We start from the raw sequence: 20,203 nt of genomic DNA on the forward strand, positions 1-20,203 counted from the left end.
TGCCGAGGTCATACTGTACGCCGTACAGGCGGCCGTGAGTCTCTCCCAGCCACCGGTCAGCCCTGCAGTCCAGGGGCCATGTTTGTAGTCCAGGGGCCATGTAGGCCTGGTCTCCTGTTTGCAGACCCCCACAGCTAGATGTGAAATCACTTAGAAACATCATGCCATGTGTAGCCACCATGCATAAATCACTCGGAAAGCTTGTTTAAATATGCACATTAGGAAATGGCCAGTCAGTGGAATCACTACAAAAACTGTTTGTAATTCATTAGCTTTTTTAATCTCACACCACCAGGGTTTGATTTGTAACCCTTGAACCCTCTATACTTATAATTCAATATATTTAACTTTTTATGTTCACCTATGATGACATACAGGTATACTGTATTTCATGAATGAATGATTGCAGACAAGAAAATGTGTGACTATAACATACGTCACATGTCACATAGATAGGACAGGCTTGGATTGACATGCACCCAGTGGTGATATCAAATCAGACAAAAACCAGCGGTGGAGAACAAAATGGATAAAATAAATGAATTTCAGCTTAAATTTGTATGCCATGAGGCTGTGTATGCTATCCACCCCAAATGACACTGCTGGCTGAAGGCTAAATGATATGAAGAAGATCAGGCTGACGGGGGTATTAACCACACAGCATATTGCACTTTTTGTCATATATTTGATGAAATAGCGATCCAAAAAACCAAAAGGGAGAGATAAGGCCTGAAAACACCACTCAACTCCACTCAACTCCTGCACTCCAACTATACGACCAGCTCTGTAGTTGGAGTCGTATACTGTGTCTGAACATTTTGTTCAGTAATGGAGGAGGAGGTGACATGATATAACTACAAATTGACGCCATTCAGAACTTCCGATTGACACTCTTTAGAACGTCCCCAGATGTCCTGAGGTTCCGAACTATAGTTCAGAAAGCCTGTCTGAACCGGACGTATTTTCCAACGTTGGAAGGAGCATGTGTAAACAGGTTAATAATAGAGGTGGATGAGGAGGAAGCTGCGCAGTCAGTGCAGTCTACTCTGAGTCTCTCCCGGCGTCTCCCGCGTGACTGAACTCCTCACCCTATCAGTGTTGTTTTTGGCAGCAAATTTCTATTTTAGTTTTAGTCGTTGTCTCGTTTTCACTTAGTTTTAGTCACATTTTAGTCACCTGGAATGTTCTAGTGTTTAGTCTAGTTTTAGTCGACTAAATGTCATACGATTTTAGTCAACTAAATCTACAGTTGATTTAGTCGACTAAAATGTGTTTTTCGACAGGCCTTGATGTCGTTGTAATGACATATTTTACACTTTGGTTGCATGCTGAAAATAGCAGATCTACAATCTCACAACGCGTCGCAGCGCGACGCGTTGTGAGATTGTAGATCTGCTATTTTCAGCATGCAAGCCAGCATATAACTGGATCTCTTGTCCACTAGTCCCTTCCTAACATTTTAGTCTAGTTTTTATTTGTTGACGAAATTGTCAGTATATTTAGTCTTAGTTTTAGTCATCATAGATTTGTTTTCATTTAGTTTTAGTCAGTGAAAAAAGGTAGTCGACGAACATTTTTCGTCATAGTTTTAGTCGACGAAAACAACACTGCACCCTATCCCTAAGGGGGACGCCATCCACCCGTTTGAGAAAACTCATTTTGGCCACTTGTATTCACGAGCATTTCAGTAGCTAGTATCCACTTGTCATCATAGTGTTCCTATCAGTTTTGGATTATGGTGACATTGTCTATGGGAATGCTGCAGCCTTCATTATGGTGACATTGTCTATGGGAATGCTGCAGCCTTCATTATGGTGACATTGTCTATGGGAATGCTGCAGCCTTCATTATGGTGACATTGTCTATGGGAATGCTGCAGCCTTCATTATGGTGACATTGTCTATGGGAATGCTGCAGCCTTCATTATGGTGACATTGTCTATGCTGGGAATGCTGCAGCCTTCATTATGGTGACATTGTCTATGGGAATGCTGCAGCCTTCATTATGGTGACATTGTCTATGGGAATGCTGCAGCCTTCATTATGGTGACATTGTCTATGGGAATGCTGCAGCCTTCATTATGGTGACATTGTCTATGGGAATGCTGCAGCCTTCATTATGGTGACATTGTCTATGGGAATGCTGCAGCCTTCATTATGGTGACATTGTCTATGGGAATGCTGCAGCCTTCATTATGGTGACATTGTCTATGGGAATGCTGCAGCCTTCATTATGGTGACATTGTCTATGGGAATGCTGCAGCCTTCATTATGGTGACATTGTCTATGGGAATGCTGCAGCCTTCATTATGGTGACATTGTCTATGGGAATGCTGCAGCCTTCATTATGGTGACATTGTCTATGGGAATGCTGCAGCCTTCATTATGGTGACATTGTCTATGGGAATGCTGCAGCCTTCATTATGGGAGCTATTCTTTGACACTCACTGGGCATTTTATGACACGACAAAAAAAATGTCCTATGGCAATGTCAGAAAAACTAGAGGGTGGAAAAAAAGAGTAAGCACTCTTAATTAACCCATTCTGAACGGGAACCCGTTTTGGTGTTGGCATCATGTTATGCTTTAGCTATTGAAAAATAGCAAATCTACAAGCTCATAGCGTGCCACCGAGTGGCGCGCTACGAGCTTGTACTGTAGGTCTGCTATTTTTGAAAAATCGAAGAACGACTGACATTTTTAGAATCTGATCTCAGGTCAGAATGGGTTAATCAAACCAGTGTGTGTCCAGTGGAAACCTCGTATGAATCTGATCTCAGGTCAGAATGGGTTAATTAAGCCCTGTAGATCACTGTATCCCAACCAGTGGTTTGGGACTCCATCTTGGGGTCGGGGACACATTTTTATCCCCCAAAAAGTTAATAAAAATACTTGTTATGAGCTTGTATATTGGCCATTTTCAGAGATACACCAAATGTCTCTTTTGGGTCTCAAGCTAAAAGGTTTGGGAACCACTGCTGTAGATCAGCTATTTTGGCTATAAACAAAAATTAAAAAATTTAATCTAAATGTTTACCTATACGTATAATGTCCCTTTTATAGAGACACCAGCTTGAAAGTGTCTAATGACCATAATCTTTGCAGACAGGAAAACGTGACTATAATGTGAGTGGATTGAGATGCACTCAGCACTGATCTAAATCAGTTTAATCTGCAAAAAAAAAGTTCAGAAAATGTGCATAAAATGATTGAATTTGAGGTTGAATGCAAACGCTAGTGGATGTTCACCATCCCCTGGGAGCCCAGATGACGCCACTGGTGGTGATGATTATTACTATCAGGTTCATCTTGTTTCTACTACAGACAAGAAGAGCCTGAGGTACAGTACCACAGAGTATAGCGTTCTATGAGTATTCTGTGTAGCTAAGGCCTTGTTGTACACCCAGCTGGCCAAGTAGTGTGGCAGCTGCCTCTAGCTAATTCACTCAAGTCAACCCAAGGCAGCATTAGTACTCCCAACTTATATCCTTTGTCAGTTGTTGCGAACGCAGTGAGCACTTACTATGAGACCTAGCAGATCATGTCTGTCTGTGTGTCTGTGTCTGTGTGTGTGTGTGTGTGTGTGTGTGTGTGTGTGTGTGTGTGTGTGTGTGTGTGTGTGTGTGTGTGTGTGTGTGTGTGTGTGTGTGTGTGTGTCCCGCTATGCAAATATGGAGTGTGTTGCATCAGCAATCACTCAGCTCCATATATGGGCACAAAAGGGGCCAGGTCCACTCAGCTCCATATATGGGCACAAAAGGGGCCAGGCCCACTCAGCTCCATATATGGGCACAAAAGGGGCCAGGTCCACATATACAGTAACAGCGGGACAGACAGACAGACAGACATGATCTGGTCTCAGCTGCGTTTGCTTCCCGCGTTTGCGCGTCTTACTGGTATAGTATATGCCCATTGTTTTGGGCATATACTATATCATAGGCTACACACAGTACACAGTGTATGATAAATAAAGTGCTACCCGGACGCCTTCACATTTTCAACACGCCACAACGATGTATTCTGACTCTGTGGCATTACAGACAAAGTTATAGACGTGCATGATGTTGCATAATGAATTGAATGACGATTAGTTAGGCTACTTTGTGGTGATTTTTGTGTGATCAATGACTAAAGGATGCATACTGTACTACTGTACATGTACGCAGTAGACCGTTAACCCATTCTGACCTGAGATCAGATTCATACGAGGTTTCCTACTGGACACACACTGGGTCTGATTAACCCATTCTGACCTGAGATCAGATTCTTAAAAATGTCAGTCGTTCTTGTCGATTTTTCAAAAATAGCAGATCTACAAGCTCGTAGCGCGCCACTCGGTGGCGCGCTACGAGCTTGTAGATCTGCTATTTTTCAATAGCTAAAGCATAACATGATGCCAACACCGAAATGGGTTCCCGGCCAGAATGGGTTAATAGTAAACACATGAAACCTTGCATCCTCTGCGGCAAGGAAGAACGTTTCACAAAGACCACATCAGATCATCATGTCCCTTAATTCATTGTCTACAATATGGTCATGGATCTATTTGAAACAGAGATTGCAACAAGCAGTATTGCCCGATTTTGCGAGAGAAACTAGCAGCAACCAGGTCTATAAAACCAAGCCCAAAATAAGCAACTCTAGGGCAGGCCTGTTAAACGTTATTGTAATGTTACAAAGAGAGGTACTACAGCGTGCTTCAGCCTGAAGGTAGAACAGTCCTGTTTGACTCTGAGGACGCAAGTCCAAACATCAGTCACTCCTGCAAAATAATAAAATACATGCAGACCATGCTCCATACATGCTCCAGTATCTCCTGAAGTGCCCAGGTATATTATTTCCCGTTATTGTAATGTTGTTTTATAGCTGTGCTTCACAAATGTTTTCATGTCAAGGACATCCCAAATTAAGATGTATTCGGCCATGCAAATTGTGTGCATAAGTTGCACATAAATGTCTCATTGGACCTCCCTAATACAATAAATTGTTTTCTGAAACCAAAACGTGTTGAAAATTAGCAATTGCTATGCTAAACGGCATCATCCCTATTAAATAGATTTAGATTCAATGCAATATATATATATATATTTCTTATCCTGCTATAAGAAAACTGTTTGTCTGGAACCAAGTTTTCTCCTCAGTTTCATAGCCCAGATGGACAGTGGGTGGAAATAGTGGGCATATTATGCATAATTATATTGGTTTATGTATTCAAATCAAAAGTATTTGGTCTTGCCTAGAAAGATTCTGCAAGCCACATGAAAGGAAGTTTCAGGAGTTTTATACGAGGGCTGATCAAATAGAATTAGAAAATGACTCCCAGTTCCTCACGTGTATAGTAAACACCCATGGGATTACCGGTAGTCATTTATAGACTAGCGTTGCATTATGTGATAATGCTGTGCTGATGGCATTTTTTCCTTCATAATTGTGCCGGAATAGTCATTTGAGCAGTAATGTTACAGATGTTACCAAATGGCTCCCATTTGTACACTCTCAGAGTGACCGACCTGTATAAGGGTCCATTTGGTTCCCTAAATATCAATAATTTAGCTGGCAACCAAATGCAAATGGACCCATTTGTACACTCTCAGAGTGACAGACCTATAAGGGTCCATTTGGTTCCATAAATTACTAGCCTGCCCTGGACCCCAACGTTGAGAACTGCCACTATAGAGCGCCGCAGTCCCTCCCCCAAAACATTGTGTTCATTGTCATGATTTGTCACGATCCGAGTTTGGCTTTGTCCGCGGCGTAACCGTCTTTAAATAAATTATATTAGAAGTGCCGATGGGAGAATGCATTGTGTTTTCATTTCCTGGGCCACTCGTTTTTCTGAAAGGGGGCGGGGACTGCGGCGCTCTATACAGCATCGTCCGTTATATATACTCACTCTATAATCGCTGGCGGTGACGTAGAAGATGGGCTGGAAGGCCAGCCAGATGATGCAGGTGGTGTACATGGTGAAGCCGATGAACTTGGCCTCGTTGAAGTTCTCGGGACACTTGCGCGTCTTGAAGGCGTAGACGGTGCAGAGGACGATGAGCACGCAGTTGTAGGTGAGCGACAGCAGCATGCTGGAGTCCTTGCTGTTGCACTTGAGGGTCACCACGTCCCTCCGGTCCGGGTTCACCTCCTTGCGGACCCCCGGCGTCTCCACCAGGAGCCACACCATGGTCACCAGGAGCTGGCAGCAGATCAGAGCCGTGCAGATGGCCACCTATGGAGGCAGTGTCGGGATAGTATGAGTAACTCGGTATATTTACGGTACGAGTCGTGAACTGTACTCATCCACTGACTTAACCCATTTTTAGAGCTGAGGCCTCTCTGCCTTCTAAATGAGTAGTGTGAGAAGTTGTATAATTCTTAGGTACTTTTACTGAACTTGAGTATTTCCAGAGCGTGTTGGAAAAGTATGTTATTTACTTGAGTACAATTTTGAGGTACTTTTACTTTACTATGACTATGTTGTACACGACTGTGCGGGTGATTGTGGCTCAGGAGGTAGAGCAGGTCGTGTGTCCATTGGAAACCTCGTATGAATCTGATCTCAGGTCAGAATGGGTTAAGTAACACGCACCTGGGACCCCGGGCTGATGAAGCGCGGCCGCGTGGCGCCGTCCTTGACGCCGCTGAAGATGCGAGCGATCCGATTGGTCTTGGTGAGCAGCGCCGAGTAGCACACGGCGAAGGCCCCGCCCAGGCCGAGGCGCCGCAGCGTGCAGACGGCCGCGGACGGCTTGACGATGTAGATGAACGTCATGCTGTAGCACAGCAGCACACCCAGCAGCAGGATGTAGGAGAGCTCGCGGCCGCTGGCCTGCAATTCACACCGTCACAGTTCAGTTCAATTCAATTCAAAGGGCTTTATTGGCATGAGAAAACATGTTTACATTGCCAAAGCAGAAAGAAAAATTATGTACATTTGAAGGTCAGAATCTTCAATAGATCAACTTCTGTGTACCAAGATCACTCGATGCAGGTATATATAGTGCAGGAATATACACAATGATTAGTCTTTAGGGTGGTTGTGTTCCATTTGATATCCTTCTCCTATCACAGCAACTCACAAATCTTGCTGCTGTGTTTGCACATTGTTGTACTTCCGCCCAGCAGATATGGGAGTTTTTTGTCATTGGTCATGTTTTCAAAATCTCTGTGTGTGGTTGTGTAATCTGTGGGAAGTATGTGTCTCTGATGTCTTGGTACAATGGACAGATGGTTAGGAAGTGTAGCTCGGTTTCCACTTCCTTTAGTGTGCAGTGGGTGCATAGTGTCTGTCTTCTCTCGGGATACAGGTCTGCCTATGCCTAACACTTTAGGAAGTTTAGGCATTTAGCAGACACTCTAATCCAGTGACTTATACACGTTGCGAGATCCGAATAAGCAGAGTAAAGCGCTGTCCATATTCCTTCCGTCCGACGTCCAAACCTTTTATCCGGAATGGGAGGTGATACAACTACAAATTGGCGTCATTCTGAACTTCGGATGAGCTGTCTCAGAACCTTTTCATTTTAATTTGTGCACCTCCATTTGTGCACTATAGTTTGTAAACTGTAAGCCTGTCCAGTATACCTACTGTATGTATTAAGCATGAACTTCAGTCAACAAACGACAAGGTCAATAATAGAGGAAACAAGGATGGTAAACAAGGTGAACAATGAACCTAGCATCTGTCTGAACAACACTATCTAAAATTCATGAGATAGCAGTGCCTAGATTTGCATAGTAATCTAGCATTATGGAGGAGAGTGACATGAGGAGGTGGAGAGGTGAGTGATGACTATGGAGGAGACTATGGTGGAAAAGTGTGTCATGCTGTGCTGACCTTCACCACGGGCGTGTCGTTGTTCTTGAAAAACACGGCGATCACGGCGAGGGTGCACAGGATCCCCAGACAGGAGATGGTGACGGGCCCGACGGCCCAGGCGTCCTCCCAGCGGATGTACTCCTCGGGCAGATCGTAGCAGTCCGTCAGGTTGGCCAGCGGCCACTGGCCGTAGCCACAGTCGGCGCAGGTGAACTCGTCCTACAAGGTATAGCGTTGTCACAATCAGACAGACATCAGACGTCACCCGTTTTCAATAATTGGTCCTCACTAATACACATTATAACTAAGATGCCACCATTTCTACTCTGCGTCTCATTGGTGGACAGTTCAGAAACCTGCCTACAAATAATAATATCGATGGGGATTCCGAACTAATAGAAACTACAGCCTTTCTCTTCCTGCAAAGTTAGCCCAAGGGGCCATTTGAAACTCCCTCAAGGAACCATGAGGGCCCCTGGACAAGGGCCCCTGGACAACATGAGACTCACTGGTGTAGCAGAGTCTTTCCAGAGAGCCGACTGACGTGCACAATATCAGCACCCTGACTCTGTTTGACCAGAATGGAACAGAGCCTTAATTGATAAGACCTGTGAAGGAAGTTATGAAGAGGCCCAATTTCTTTGCGATATGGCTGCTGTGCATATAGATATAGAGCTTATTGTATATAGGCCTACCTGCAGGTACTGGTGCAGATCTTATTGTATATAGGCCTACCTGCAGGTACTGTGCAGATCTTATTGTATATAGGCCTACCTGCAGGTACTGGTGCAGATCTTATTGTATATAGGCCTACCTGCAGGTACTGTGCAGATCTTATTGTATATAGGCCTACCTGCAGGTACTGGTGCAGATCTTATTGTATATAGGCCTACCTGCAGGTACTGTGCAGATCTTATTGTATATAGGCCTACCTGCAGGTACTGGTGCAGATCTTATTGTATATAGGCCTACCTGCAGGTACTGGTGCAGAGCTTATTGTATACAGGCCTACCTGCAGGTACTGGAACGGCTGGCAGGGGATGCAGATCCAGCAGCACACGTCTCCGGGCTGCATGCTCTTTATCTCGTTCTTCCTGCAGGGGTCACTGCACTGCGAGGTGGGCGGCTGCAGCTCGGGCCAGTGCACCAGGCTGGTGTTCAGGGTGAGGTTCTGGGCCCAGTAGCCCACCTTCTTGTACATGTACTTGCCGTCCTCTTTGTGGTAGTGGAAGATGTTGTAGCGACCGATGCTGTCACCGTGGGCGTCGAAGCGCACCATGTCGTCTGTGTCGCCGGGTCTGAACGGAGCTGGGATGAGGCAAGAGAGCAACGTTGACCGAAGCAGCATCGAGATAAAAAAACTATTGATGTCCTCCTGGCTATACTACTGTCCGTCGTACAATAAATAGTGTAAATAGCAGATCTACAAGCTCACAAAGTGTCATGTGACGACATGTGATGCACGGCTGGCCTATAACGTTTTGCTTTCATTTCTCGTCTCACCTTCAAACTTGGTCTTCAGTATGAACTCCTTGTAGAATCTCTTTCCGTTGCCAGGCTTCATGGCGTCACACACTCCGGACGCGTTGGAGCACACGGCCTGCCTCATGTTGTGCAGGCCGTACGCCATGGCATATACCGCGTTCACCACGAACATGATCTTAGACTCCTGCTCGAAGACGCCGTCCCGCAGGCTGTGTTCACTGCACCCAAGGTCCTCCAGACTGCAAGGCAAGGCACATTTTGAAGTTAAACACCTCATCTCCTTAACAGGAAAACGTATTCCGGAGGCAAAGCAAAAAAAGGAAAACACCACATAATATGACACAATTAAAACAAAAGAAGTAAAAAAACAAAAACAACAAAAAGGATTTTTAAAAGCGTTGCAGCAGACCTGCAGCCAAACCGGTGCTCCCAGAACTCCTTGAACCACGGGTTCCTTGTGTTGGTGTACGGATTCAGTTTGGTGAAGTAGTCCTCGAACTCCCTGATGGGATAGGAGGCCAGCTCGATGGTGAAGGCCCCGTTGGCCGCGGTCTCGCTGCCCTTCACCATGCTCTCCTGCGCCCCCCAGCCGTCGCTCGCCACCCAGGTGAAGGTGACGTTCATTCGGGTGGCGGCCACCAGCAGCTCACGTGCGTCCTCGCTGCGAGTGAACAGGATGACCACCTTGGCGTTGGACTTCTGCTGCAGCGAGCGGATCACGTTCTCATATCCCTGCCGGTTCATAGAGCGGCTCACCTGGAAATACAGAAATTATTTAAACTTTTTGCCCACGTTTTCCCCCTAAATAGATTAATTCCACAGTGTTGAGAATGTGCATGTTGTTTAGACAGATGCTAGGTTCTCTGTTTACCTGAGGTGCCAGGGCCTAGTCGTGAAAGTGTATAAAACATAGGCTACAGTACTCGAAACCCAAGCCCCAAAACCTTTGCTGCATGTCACCCCTTAGTCCTTCTCTTCCTGTCTATCTCAACCGTTCTGCCCAAAGAAAGGTAGAAAAGTCCCCAAAATATCTTTAAATATAACACATTACTTTAAAGAAAAGCTGTAATATACTCTATAAAAAATCTTTCAGCGTTACAGCGTTACTTTCCGTGTTACCGAGAGAGAGAGATGCAGACTGTTGCCTGATTTCTTTGCGCTTCGTCTTACCACGATACACTGTAACTGTCAGAGGCTCAGAGCTGATCTACAAGCTGACAACACATCTTGCACAGGCGTCACTTGTGGTCTTGTACATCACATAATGTTATCTGCACAACAATATTGTGTGATGAAAAATAGTCCAGGCTTGAATTTGCTGTGCAGTGGCATCATGGCATTATATTTATTTGGGAGTCGGGACAACACTGCATGAATTGGTCGTTAAATAACATTGCTTGCAGCTGCTGTACTCTGCTACTTGTGCAGAGAGACAGATCGCTAACTCTGTTGCTAGTTTAGCAAGAGAGAGATGTGGATATGCTGAAAACAGTGCATTTTAAGATGCTATGGACAGCAAACTGTGATGAAGCATAGCCTACAGCCCTACAAGATGAACCATAGCCTACCAGGCAAGTTATTTTAAAGTGTGTGTGTGTGTGTGTGTGTGTGTGTGTGTGTGTGTGTGTGTGTGTGTGTGTGTGTGTGTGTGTGTGTGTGTGTGTGTGTGTGTGTGTGTGTGTGTGTGTGTGTGTGTGTGTGTGTGTGTGTGTGTGTGTGTGTGTGTGTGTGTGTGTGTGTGTGTGTGCGTGTGTGTGTGTGTAATCTGTGTATACAGTGTGTGTGTGTGCGCGTGCGTGTGTGTGTGTGTGTGTGTAATCTGTGTATACAGTGTGTGTGTGTGTATGTGTGCACTGTGCAGGAGTTAAATAATTACTTATTTTCTATCGTCATTAAAATGAACTGTGCATATAGCTGAGTAGGATGGGGTAGGTCTATCTACGCAATATATTAATTCATAATAATAATACTAAATATTGTTACATTTGAGCAAGTAATAAGTAAAGTAATATTAATATATTACTCTTGCTCAGACAGTAATATATTCCAAATATAAAGTAATGCAACACTGCATAGTGACTTAACCCATTCTGAACGGGAACCCATTTTGGTGTTATGATTTAGCTTTTGAAAAATAGCAGATCTACAAGCTCATAGCGCGCCACCGAGTGGCGCGCTACGAGCTTGTAGGTCTGCTATTTTTGAGTGGTGCAACCACTCCTACAATCAGCAATGTCCATGTACCTACCTGTGTACCTGTGTCTTTGAGCCTCAGTGGTGTGCGCATGCGTGCGCGTGCACCTGCGCGTGCACCAGTGGTGTGCGCCCGCGCCCGTGTGTGTGCGTGCACCAGTGCTGTGCGCACGCACCCGCGCCCGTGTGTGTGTGTGTGTGCGTGCACCCCCGTAGTGGCAACACAATCGAAAAAGTCCAAAAGTTTCGCAAAAGTCCCAACTTTCTCCTGTCATAGTGGTATGTGGATCGACTGTGGTAGTCGTCGCTAAACCACGCGACAATCATTATTATGCATCTTCAACAACACTGGGATTATTTATGGACCTGCAGCAGTATTATGTGAGTAATTACTTTTATCTATGTTGGACGTTTGTGTTGCTGCATCATGAGCTTGGAGATCTGCTATTAAAAAAAGCTCAGAATACGACCCGAGTAAAAATTTAAATTGTCTTTGATGAGACCATCGGCACGCGCAAAGTCAAAATAAAGTTTTCTTTCGTCTAAAATATAAATATCACGTGCGCAAATGTTTTGGAATGCATCATCGCGAGGACACGCACGGCACAACACAACACAGCATGGACCTGTGCAAAGTATCTGTCGTCTGCCCGTGCAAGGCACCGCCACAAATAATTCGATCGAATACTAAATAATTTGCAGACATAATTAAGGAGGAGACGCAGGGCACAACACAACACAGCATGGACCTGTGCAAAGTATCTGTCGTCTGCCCGTGCAAAGCACCCCCCCCCCCGGGATGACGTTATGCTGTAGTCTCCAAGGGGGAGAGATAAGCTAACGTTAGCATGAAGAGAGAAGCTAACGGTTATCTATGTTGGACGTTTGTGTTGCTGCATCATGAGCAGAATACGACAGAGTAAAAAATAAAATTGTCTTTGATGAGACCATCGGCACGCGCAACAACACAACAAAGCATGGACTGTGCAAAGTATCTGTCGTCTCGTCTGCCTGTGCAAAGCACCAGCTACAGGCTAACATTACACTGTAGTCTCCATACAGGGTGTTTACTTATTTATTTATGTTTGAGTGGTGCAACCACTCCAAGGAACAGCAATGTCCGTGTTCACCCACCTATGTGTTCGCCTATATGTGACGTTAACCCACCTATGTGACTATGAGCACCAGTATGACTATTAGTACCAGTAGGGGCGCTGTTGTGACAGAAACAGAGAAAGTGATAGTGCTGCACTGTTGCCTGCTAATGAGAGAGAGAGAGAGAGAGAGAGAGGGAGGGGGGGGGTGAGAGGGGAGTTGCACCACTCAGTTCACACGCGGGTGTGATTTTTGTAAAATCGAAGAACGACTGACATTTTTTAGAATCTGATCTCAGGTCAGAATGGGTTCATCAGACCAGTGTGTGTCCAGTGGAAACCTCGTATGAATCTGATCTCAGGTCAGAATGGGTGACTTGACTCACCTTGGCCGAAGTGGCGATACAGATCTGGCGAGTGCGGGCCTCCTGTTGGAAAGCATCGATCCCCGTCTCACCGTAGTCGCCCTCCGACGCCACGGTGGACACATAGGTCCAGTTGTAGTAGCACAGGATCTCAGCCATGGCCTTGGCCTGGTAGAAGTCTGGAGGCACGGTGCGAGCAAAGTAGTCGTAGCGTGTCTTATCGCTGAGCTTAGCACTGGTGGAGGCGTAGCTGATCTGAGGGATCTGGAACAGGCGGAGGAGGTTGGCCACCTGGAGAAAGATAATATGGTACTTTAGAGTCCAAAGCTATAAGCTTATAGAACGACATATTGACATATTGACATATTGCTGAATTACATTTTGACTCCAGTGTGAATCTTGGACACGAGCCTGTAGCATCAATCGTCTATGATGTCAGTTGTTTGTGACATATCTTATGATGCATAACTTCAAATGTGGTTTCTTTCAACCCGATCAGAGCAGCCTTGAAATTCCATTATAAAAATTAAAAAGTATAATTAACATAATAAGAAAACAACTTAGTGGAGGTATTTCTGTGGGCTGTTGGCAATGTGCACAAGAAATGTCACATAGGGCTGAGGGCAGTTTGTGCTGTGGACACAGACAGACACGTCGTCTTGCAGACTTCTTATACTGGCACTGGCAGACTGGCTATCTGGCTAGTGGCTACACACCTGCAGGCTTGCTCCAAGGTGTTTGCTTTTTATTCAAAACACCATAAATATGACACAACGTTTCGGCCGTGAACGGCCTTCATCAGGTGCAAAGCAAACACCTTGGAGCAAACCTGTGTGCGGACTCTCTTCTCTTCACTGTATGTACCTTAGTCCAGCACCAGACAGGAACTGGATGTGCGCTAGCCACCTACCTTTTTACACACCTGCAGGGCCATGCTGTAAAAAATATATCTTTGTACCGTTCGTTTCTGCATCAACAAAACCTGCAAATAGTGATGAAATGCCCTGTAACAATACATTCCCTCCCCTATGAATCGTTTCAATCACAATAACCCATCATGTGATCCTACAGCATCTTGATGCTGTCATGCAGAAACCTTGAATCATTGAATTCATTTTCTTTCCTCATACTACAGTGTCTCAGAGAAAGTAGTGAAAATAGATCTATAAGCTCACAACGCATCGTGATAAGATGCATTGTGAGCTTGTATATCGGCTATTTTCACTATATTATTTTTTATAATAATTCCTTCCTTTTGCAGTACGGTTTTGGGCGGTTGGTTTCCACCCAACAGTGACGGTATGTCAGTCTCTCAAGCTTCACTCTCTGTTCAGACTGCAGGCCAATCTGATTTGGTTATTTTTTATTTGTGAGTAACTTATATGCTTCTGTTGTTGCTCACATTTTTTTTTTTTTACATTATCTAAGTGTTTTGCCAATTTTTTGAGGGCCCACTTGTAATATCCTCGCGGTCCACTGCCCACAGTTTGAGAACTGCTGGTCTAGACTGAGACACGCATTTAGAAATCAGGTGTGAATCGTATTTCAAACCACAGCCACAGCTATCTGACCCGTATCCACTCAAGCAGAGACCTACTGTCCGTCAGACGCATTGGGCGCATGCACCTCTCATCTCAAATCTCATACTATCTGTTTATCCTCCTGTCAAACACTCACTGCACACCAGCAGCAAGTGCCACAAAATCCCTCCACTGACTGTGACTGACTTTAGCCTACCACATGATGACAACAGCAACACTGGCATACAGATAAGATTCTTGGACATGTATTTTGTTATATCCCCTGAGTTCAATTCGATTCTACAAGAAAACCTCACTTCAAGGCTCACAAGACCAGGGCAGATATATGGATTTATTTGTGGAATAATATGTGGTTTAAAGCCCATTACAACTGGTAAAACATTTGTGTCATCTTAGATTTTTTAGTGTCTATTGTTAAAATAGCAGATATCACTTTGTGCCACGCTGCAAGCTTATTTTTTTAACATTTTTGAAAACTCTTGAAAGGATGAGAATGCATTATTTTGTATAATCAGCCTCAGGTCTTATGTATATTCAAATATGGTTCAAATCCACCGTAGTGCATCCATACGAACATAGTTGACCCGTGTACAGAGGAGGAAAGCCGGGGTGATATTCGTGCACTGCACATTATGTGACCAGATTTGACTGAGAGACTGCCATCACGCACATTCCAGCTTTTCACCAGAGGAGAAAAACTATTTCAAAATGAGTTAATAGCACAGGCATACTCTTCACATACTAGAGCATGTCTGAAATAAGTGTCAGAGCTGAAATCGACCATGTAAATATGAAATAAATGCTTAAACATGTAGCTATAGGTGTAATGTTAGAGACCACAGAAGTGAACCTTTTCAAGCTTGTTTTCTCAACTCGCTGTTTTCTGCAAGACATCACTCTATAAGCCATATCTCCAAAACTGGTGGGTCAAACTGAACAACCAATATGTCAATTTGAAGCTACGGTTCCCTGCTTTCATATGAAAATTAAAAAAAAATCCAATGGCAGTCTCTCAGTCAAATTTGGTCACATATACTCCTATGGGCTGGGTCAGCGTCATTATTCAGATCAGACGGTGCACTATTTCACTAACACGTTGGTCCGACTCAGGACCAACGCTCCTCACTGGCAGGTGAGTCAGTAGATTGGCATAACGCAAAATAGAAATACAAAGTGGAAAGAGTAATTTGCTACTAAAATGTAAATGAATGTATGAATAAATTAACTAATAAATAATTAATTTATAAATACATTCACGAAATAAGAGACCATGATGAAACGGTCACTGCAATAATATACAGTATTATGGCAATTATCACAATATTTCCCAGGTTCTATTTCCCATGAGTGTATAAGTATAATTCCCTCCTCAGGCGTTCTGTGGGCTCCCCGACCAAACACACATCCCTGTGGATCTAATTGTGACCGTACCTTTCCACAGTAAATCCTGTTATACAATTCCCATTGCTTTCCCCATCCCAGTCATTTCTTCCCAGGAGAATGATTAACCGTCGCTGTCAATCCATTTTGTGGTGTCAAAATATGACCTTCTTCATGCATACTGCATGTGCTCCATGGTTGTGTGGTCCGAAGTGTCTCTCTCCCCTCCAGACAATCCCGCATTCCTTCAGGGTCTGCAACCTTTTTTACATGAAGTGCCACGTCTCTGTCTGTCTGTCTGTATTTGGTTAAAATGGGTGGGGTTTAAAAAAAGGCAAGAGCTTGCTCTGGTGCACTGGCCTAAAAGTGGGTCCTTAAAAACTGCTAAAACGTCTGAAATGTATGTATGTAGGTATGTATGTATGTATGTGTGTAGTATTTAAAAAGGGGGGGCTTTTTAGTAAAAAGCCCAGCCCACAAAACCTTCATATATTTAAAACAAATCCAAAATAAGGTTACCAGTGAAGGGCAAGTACGTACGTACGTACGTATGTTTGTACGGCTGTAATGCACGTAACTCTAGAACCAGCACAAAAGCCTCTGCCTGGCTCTGGACAAGGCCCAAATTTGCCAATTGATCCCACCTGATCACCCCTAGATCTCCATATATGAAGCTGGCCTGTTCTGACATCACAATGTTGTTCTGACATCTGCATAGACTCCATATTTGGGCATGGCTGACAAATAACTCCATATACAGTATGTTCAAAAAAGAGACACGGACATAATAACTGGGTGGGGCATTAATTTCCAACTTGCATCGTTCCAAGAAGGAGCAACGTTAAATTATAACACCACATCAAATATTTCCAACAGCTTTTGATTGCCCATTATACACGATATTAACTTTCTTTCTTCTTATTCTGAGCTATTTTCTTTCACACCAGGACATTGTAACGATCATTAGATCTCCCAGACTCCCTCCCCAGTCAGACTTCAAGAGTTTGAATGAATAATTATGTGCAGGAGGTAATTTGCATACAGATGTGTGCTAGGAGGAGACTTAATTTAATTGACTTCAAATAACATTGCGCCTACTAATGGGGTATTAAAATGAGCTGCGGTGTGGTGCAATCGGGGCGCAATCTTCCACAAAGAGTTGAAGACTTCAAAGCTTCAAAGTTGGTCTTATCGGCTGGAGCAGTGATAGCGCAGTTGTTTCCTTACTATTGATCAGTGATCATTAGATAAAAAATCACACCTGTGTGAACCGAGTGGTTCAACTCCCCTCTCTCCTCCCCCCTACTCTCTCTCTCTCTCTCTCTCTCTCTCTCTCTCATTAGCAGGCAGCAGGCACAGCATACCCCTCTCTCTGTTTCTGGCGCCCCCTACTGGTATTAATAAGTCACATACTCGTGCTCATGACTACACACGGGTACACGGACATTGCACTACACACACACACACACACACATACACACACACACAGGTACACGGACATTGCTGGTTGTAGGAGTGGTTGCACCACTCAAAAATGGGTTGCAAATTTGTGGGACAAAAAATATATCTTAAAAAAAAATGGAAACAAAAGTAAATTGTAGTACATTAAGTAGTACAATATTTGCCTCTGATATACTGTATGTAATGTTTTTGAAATACACAAGTATGGTAAAAGTACCTCAAAATTGTACTCAAGTACATTACTTAAGGTAAATATTTACCTTCCGTCAATGCAGAGGAACCAAAGTAAAGCCTGATTTATATTTCATCTCACGACGGGCGTCACGCACCGAAAATAGCTTGTAGATCTGCTATTTTCGATGAATAAATTAGGCATCTGCATCATCTGCGTCCTTGAAGAGACGCTGACTGCCAGTTTAACTCATCAAGCCGTTTGTCGCTCCTCACACATCCCGGCCTTGAGGGACATATCAAGGACAGCAGCACGCATGAAATTGAGCATATGCAAGACGGGCTTAACCCATTCTGACCTGAGATCAGATTCATACGAGGTTTCCACTGGACACACACTGGTCTGATTAACCCATTCTGACCTGAGATCAGATTCTAAAAATGTCAGTCGTTCTTCGACTTTTCAAAAATAGCAGACCTACAAGCTCGTAGCGCGCCACTCGGTGGCGCGCTATGAGCTTGTAGATCTGCTATTTTTCAATAGCTAAAGCATAACATGATGCTAACACCAAAAGGGGTTCCCGTTCAGAATGGGTTAAAGTGGAACATTTTTGGGGCTGGGAATTATGCCTCGTTAGAAATATGAAAACGCCATCAGAAGAGATATTATCCACATTAAACGGTGCTGTAAGTGATATTTATTGGTCAGACTCAAGAAGTGAGAAGTGAGAACCCATTTCTCAGCTTAAATTCTTTGAGTGGTGCAACCACTCCATTAAAGGGACACTTCACCCTTTTTGCAAAAAAATATATGTTAATGACGTTTAGAAGCTTTAGAACACTTTCCTGGGGGTCTTTATGTGTGTAATATGTGGTTTTAGATATTTTAGATTGTAGCAGTGAGCCTGTTGTCTCTGATGTCATGGACACTGGGCTCACTTCCTTCCTGGACTACATGTTGTCTCAGTAAGACAGCTCTCCCCCTATCCACAAGGAGGAGCAGTGCACCAAAGAATTATGGGTTTGTAGTCCAGGAAGGTAGTGAGACCAGTGTCCATGACATCCGAGACAACAGGCTCACTGCTACAATCTAAAATATCTAAAACCACATATTACACACATAAATACCCCCAGGAAAGTGATCTAAAGCTTCTAAACGTCATTAACATATATTTTTTTGCAAAAAGGGTGAAGTGTCCCTTTAATACAGAGCTATGTCATGTGTGTCCCTGGGTGGGTCCGTCCCTGGCTGCCTGGGTCTGTCCGAGCATGAAAATAGCTTGGTTGGTTTTCAGGTAACTCTGTCATTTGCTATGTATGTCCCTGGGTCCGTCCCACACGGGTGTGATTTTTTTTAATAGTGTTCCAGTTCCTGTTTTCCAATGTACTTGATCCTGTATCTTGCACAAGTTCTCCCTCCTGATTGGATAACATTAGGTATCCCAACCTGAACATGTATTTTCTATTCACTTAAGGTTAAGGGCTGGAGAGATGGGGAGAACCCTCATTGATATAATTATTATTAATATATTAATATATTTAACATTAATTTGAACAAAGCAACTTTAAAGCTTTACAGTAGCATCCCTATTTTGGGCATGACATTAATGGCGAAGGTTCTCACAAATCAGCCACGCCGCCCTACAGTATATGTTTAACAAATACTTACCTACGCTATAGTGTCGTGCAGCAAATATAACCGATCTACAAGCTCACAAGTTTGCGAAGTGGCCATGATGTTCTCAGTAAGCCAGTCTGACAGGTCTATTTCAGACGTGGTCCACAGAAATGAGCCTGCAGTGAAAACAGCTACAAGCCACAAGCTCCGGAGGGGAAGTGGGAGTAAATGTGATGCGCTTAGACAAGCGCCATTCACCCGTTATTAGTCCTTTGCAATATCGCTGTCTGAATTATGAGGCTGCGGATCTCATCATCAAAAAAGAATTACATCCACTGATTTACTGGTTTACTGTGGTATAATGAATAGCAAGGTGTGATCAAATTCCTTAATTTTTTTAAATATATTTTCTTGGAAAAAATGATTGAGCTTGTAGATATAGCTATTTTCACTAGCCTACTTTTGTGCGACACTCTTGTATGACGAAGTAGTGCTTTCAAGGGATATTTCACTTTTAAAAAAAAAGTTTGGTCATTTTATTTTCTACTCAGGCTTATGTGATCACGCCAGGCAGTTTTGAATTTTCTACTCAGGCTTATGTGATCACGCCAGGCAGTTTTGAAGTTGCTCGATTCAGTATTTAGATATTTGATATTCATTTTAGCTCCCCCCCCGAACGGACGAACGGACGAACCGAACGGACGATCTTCTAAAAGATTATAAAATGATATCGGCCTACAGAAAAAATAAAAACCTTAAAGATTATCTAGTACACAGCAAGCTAAAAGAAATCAACACACCAGCACGCCAGGGACCAGAATACTTCAAACCCAAACAATTAGTAAAAAATCACACCCGCGTGTGAACTGAGTGGTGCAACTCCCCTCTCACCCCCCCCCTCCCTCTCTCTCTCTCTCTCTCTCTCTCATTAGCAGGCAACAGTGCAGCACTATCACTTTCTCTGTTTCTGTCACAACAGCGCCCCTACTGGTACTAATAGTCATACTGGTGCTCATAGTCACATAGGTGGGTTAACGTCACATATAGGCGAACACATAGGTGGGTGAACACGGACATTGCTGTTCCT

At 43.9% G+C, this 20,203-nt stretch overlaps 2 protein-coding genes across 5 annotated transcripts in view; one reads left to right on the forward strand and one right to left on the reverse strand.

The window, feature by feature from the left end:
* LOC308330666 (RNA-binding protein 5-like) overlaps nucleotides 1-20,203 on the forward strand; it is a 239,561-nt gene that overhangs the window by 50,925 nt on the left and 168,433 nt on the right. The gene's annotated exons all lie outside the window — the stretch shown is intronic.
* The window catches only part of grm2b (glutamate receptor, metabotropic 2b), a gene marked incomplete at its 3' end in the record, with an annotated part of 37,678 nt that overhangs the window by 5,090 nt on the left and 12,385 nt on the right, over nucleotides 1-20,203 (reverse strand). For all 4 annotated transcript variants that reach the window (XM_080793927.1, XM_080793928.1, XM_080793930.1 and 1 more), the window contains exons 3-9: nucleotides 12,967-13,236; nucleotides 9,703-10,049; nucleotides 9,312-9,532; nucleotides 8,821-9,116; nucleotides 7,827-8,027; nucleotides 6,579-6,818; nucleotides 5,892-6,218 (exon numbers count right to left, since the gene is read on the reverse strand). In XM_080793927.1, the coding sequence (XP_080650053.1) occupies nucleotides 5,892-6,218; nucleotides 6,579-6,818; nucleotides 7,827-8,027; nucleotides 8,821-9,116; nucleotides 9,312-9,532; nucleotides 9,703-10,049; nucleotides 12,967-13,236 (1,902 nt within the window). The remainder of the gene's footprint in view (nucleotides 1-5,891; nucleotides 6,219-6,578; nucleotides 6,819-7,826; nucleotides 8,028-8,820; nucleotides 9,117-9,311; nucleotides 9,533-9,702; nucleotides 10,050-12,966; nucleotides 13,237-20,203) is intronic.

The sequence above is a fragment of the Protomyctophum bolini genome, assembly GCF_963924005.1.
Source record: "Protomyctophum bolini genome assembly, chromosome: 2".
Classification (NCBI taxonomy): domain Eukaryota; kingdom Metazoa; phylum Chordata; class Actinopteri; order Myctophiformes; family Myctophidae; genus Protomyctophum; species Protomyctophum bolini.